The 3929-nt window shown below is 52.2% G+C and overlaps 1 protein-coding gene; it reads right to left on the reverse strand.

Annotated features, from left to right (window-relative positions):
• Nucleotides 1-2897: 2897 nt before the first annotated feature.
• Nucleotides 2898-3929, reverse strand: GSTUM_00005628001 (uncharacterized protein; the record flags this gene model as incomplete). XM_002837736.2 has 1 exon in its annotated part: nucleotides 2898-3929. Exon 1 carries the CDS (start codon nucleotides 3741-3743, stop codon nucleotides 2898-2900), a length of 846 nt encoding a protein of 281 aa, XP_002837782.1. The 5' UTR covers nucleotides 3744-3929.

Here is a 3929-nt window from a genome sequence, read left to right on the forward strand (position 1 = left end):
TATTTACTCTCGTGAAATGTACCGCTCTGGACCTGTGGGGCACTGAAGCCTCGAGGTTGGGCATTAAGTTAGCATGCTAGCCCAACCTTGGAGTTTCGGATTAGGAGGTGGTGTCGATTGAAGCTGTTTCTCGACTTTGACCTGGTCTTGTGTCTCGGAACCGTTGTTCTAGAATTGCTTTGGGGAGCTTTATATCGCTGGTGTCGCGGTGTTGGCTGGGGAGTTCGGGGTCTTCGTTAAATTTGTCTACACCCACCATGCTCGGGTACGGAGGTTAGTGATGGGATGGGCAGGGGTTTCTAAGTCAAGGCGTTGGATTCGGCCGGGGGTAAAAACAATAATTTAATTGGGGGGAGTGCAATGGGGGGTAAGAAGCTTTGGCAGTTTAAATCCTCTGTCCGTCTTATCACTTATTTACCTCCACGCCCAATTGCATATCCTGTCGTCTCGCACTATCCCCCCTCTTGCGTTATTCTGCTGTCCCGAATAGAAACCAATGGAGTCAATCCTAGACAAATTCTGTTTGAGGCCTTTTGTTCTTGTTCTACTTCCATTCCCCTACCCTGTCCTTTCGACATTCACACTCCACGCCTTTGTACACCACGTTCTTGCGTTCTCTGACGGGCTCGTTCGCCCTCATCCGAATATGATACCTCTTCTTTTATTTCTCCTACCAAATTTGCCTGTTTAGCCGAGTGACTGTCTATGCTAAACGTTCACAACAATGGCGTATGGCCGCTGACCTTTTGGGTTGAGCTGATGGGACTCCTCGCTATCACAAGGACCCCCCGAAGCCGGCCTAACCAGCCTTGAGCAGGAGAGGGGGATGGATAGTAAGGATGACCCTAGAATGGTAAGGTGTCTAGCTTGGTGAGGGGGGGAACGGCTCGACCATGCTCTCCATAGACTGGGCTCTAGCACAGTAACGCTCTTGCAAAACCACTTTGCTATGGCTCCTGGGAGGCTATCCGGCGGTGGGCGTGGTTGGTCCGCCAATCGATTCTGACCCAACCATACCGTACCAGTAATCACGGACTCAATCTTCCTTGACAATAGGAATTTCTCAAGCATTGCCCCACCCGCAGCGAATTTCCAGCTCGGATATCTTCCTTCGAGGGAACAACCTTATGCTACTTGAAGGCGGGGAGGAGGGGTGGCGAGGCGGGTGGAACATCTTGCGAGCAGCGGTGATCGATCGAGCAGGGTAGTGTCTTGAGTTATTTTTCTCCTTTACTTTTTAAACTTCTTGCATCTCAATTCTCGCAGTTAGTTGCCTTTGCGCTTACTTGGTTATTTGCCGCTTACATACTTTTTGTAGATAAATGAAGGGTCGACTGGAAATGATCGGGAATGGCGTTGCTGTTATAACCCTTTTTGTATGATCGGGTTGATTGTAGTAGCGCTATAACGGCTAATATCATAGAAAATGCCACTCAAAACTCTTGACCTCCGGCAGGCCTAGGGCCAGTGTCCGTAATCGGCGGGGTTGCGGAGGAATAGGGGAAAGGGGAGAGGAGTGAATTATTTTACCTCAATGATTTGGAAAAGCTGCTGTGAGACCAATTTTGAGTGCTATGCAGACTCTGGTGTCATACTTGCAACTTGCGGTGTCTCGGGCTGAAGGGAAAGCACGCCCGTCCTTCTGGAAGACTGGCGTCCATGGAGGTGACGGTAGGTGTCTGCAGTCCTTTAGCTCTCGGGACCTCCGGCGGACTGTATGGGAGGTTCAATTTTGCCCCAGCGGTAACCTATAGGGCCCTGCGGTCTTCGTCCATTACCAACATGGCCCGGCAAGTCCAGGAATCTGAGACAACCACAGGGTCCGAGGCGGGGGTTTGGACGGATAGACTAGATTTATTGGCACCGTCATCGCTAGGTGAGAAAAAATCTTGACGATTAGACCGTGATTGTGAAGGTATGAATGAACTCTATCGTACATATTCTAGAAATATATCGAGTGAGCTACCGGCAGTGGAGGTAAGAGATTGCCCCGCTATCCAACATTCAATACTTTAAACCTATATGGGTGTCTTTTTTTTTGTGGTGACTATTTGTGTCGTCTCGGGCGTGAGCTCCCGGTGGATCTCGGGTATTGCATCCTACTTTCAAATACTCCCGAGTCTCCGAAGATATCTGGCACCAGTTACTACCCACTGACAGAGTCTGTGCGAAGCGCACAGCGTATACGGAAAGACTGCCTGTGCTGCTAGACATCCGTGGAGCCTGCGGGCTTTGGGAAAAGCTGGGTGACCGCAAAGCCCCGGCCAGTGCCTAACTAGACTTGGAATCAACAAGCTACGATACCTACGGGCTAGCCCGGAGGCCCATTGGAACCCGATGGCGTGCTTTATTACCCGGATGGATTAACTTGAGGGAATACATGACTTTGGCGTGAGGGCGGAACTCGACTGATGGAGATACGGACTGAATGTGTCTGGGATGACCGCGCCCTGGTCAGCCCAGAGCCCGAAGCGGAAATAATATTCGGTAGGGGACACAGAAATTCGTGATGATTATTTGAAGGGCTCAATGGGCCTTGATTCTTGTGAGGGTTTGGCCTGTGTTGGGTGGGTTTTCGGGGCTTATCGGTATTGAAATGTTGGGCGAGCGACGAGTGATCGGGCAAGAGTCTTTCTTTTAAGATATGATACTTTCTCCTCACCGTGGCGCTTTCACGGCCTATACACGGAGTATAGCTCAGGATAGTAGTGGGTAAGTTTATAGGTGGATGTATGTGGAGAGTTCTCTTTTGCCCACACAGAGCAGTCTCCGATACCTGCCGGGAAATGAAACAAACTACATGGAGCAGACAAAGCAAGCGAGCAAGAAACCCGCGCACTTCCAAATTTACCAAAACGTTCGTTCATTCACTCCCCCGCAAGGACCCCCACCCTACTCTAAGCTTGACACAATCTCCCACTCCCCTCCTCCACTACCCACCCTTCATTCCCAACACACAACCTACACCAAAATACCCCCTCAGGGTCCCATCGTTCCTTAAGCATCTTCAGCTCGGCATACTTTGCCCCCCAAAACACCCTCCCGGCGTCCTCCTTTTTGGTATATGCGTCAGCCTCATTGACGTAGGCTCCAACTCCATCCTCACCACCACCAGCAAGAGCCAGCTTCTCCAACCCCCCCACCGAAACTTCAGTATTAAACTTGCGAATATCCAGCACGGCAGAAAGCGGGGTATCATCCAGCCACGTAACCCCGATCACCAAATTCAAATACGCACTCCGCCAGGCCGGGTGCACGGCCGTGTGCAGATGTCTGTTGCGCGAAACCTGACCCGCAGCAACCAGCTGACCGACCACGCCCCCCAGGCCGACTTTCGGAAACACGGTGACGAGCGTGGAGCGAATGTTTTCAAAATTGTTTTCTAGCACGGTGCGTGGGAGGAGGCGAGATGCCATGAGGGAGTTGTGGCCGACGGGTTCGGGGTATATATTGGGTCTGTAGGCTTCTAGCCAGGTGGCGTATTGCGTCTCAGTGGTTGAGATGCCTAGGCTTGGGTAGGTGGCTTTTAGGTGCGATTCTATCGGGGAGAATAGTGCTGTGGCGGTTCCGGGGGGGCGCTCGTAGAGGTAGAAGCTCCAGGAGAATACCAAGCTCCCGTTTAGGGGCATCACGACGAAGTACCCTGTCATCCCCTCGTCCGCGAGTCGTGGGAGGTGGCCGTGGATGTAAGCTACCGCGTCCCAGAAGGCTTCGTGAGGCCCCGGGGATGCGGGAGATACCATGAGGATTGTATGGCGGGTTGTCTGCGGGGTAGGATAGGTTTTCAATGTTGCGCTCAGGACAATGGCGAATGTCCCGCCACCCCCTCCCCGGAGGGCAAGGAATAGGTCTGGGTTCGAGTGCTTATTCACCGTCAAAAGGGTGCCCGAAGCGGTTACTGCTGTGAACTGCAAGACATTGTCTGCCGC

This window comes from Tuber melanosporum (genome assembly GCF_000151645.1).
Source record: "Tuber melanosporum whole genome shotgun sequence assembly, scaffold_2, strain Mel28".
Taxonomy (NCBI): domain Eukaryota; kingdom Fungi; phylum Ascomycota; class Pezizomycetes; order Pezizales; family Tuberaceae; genus Tuber; species Tuber melanosporum.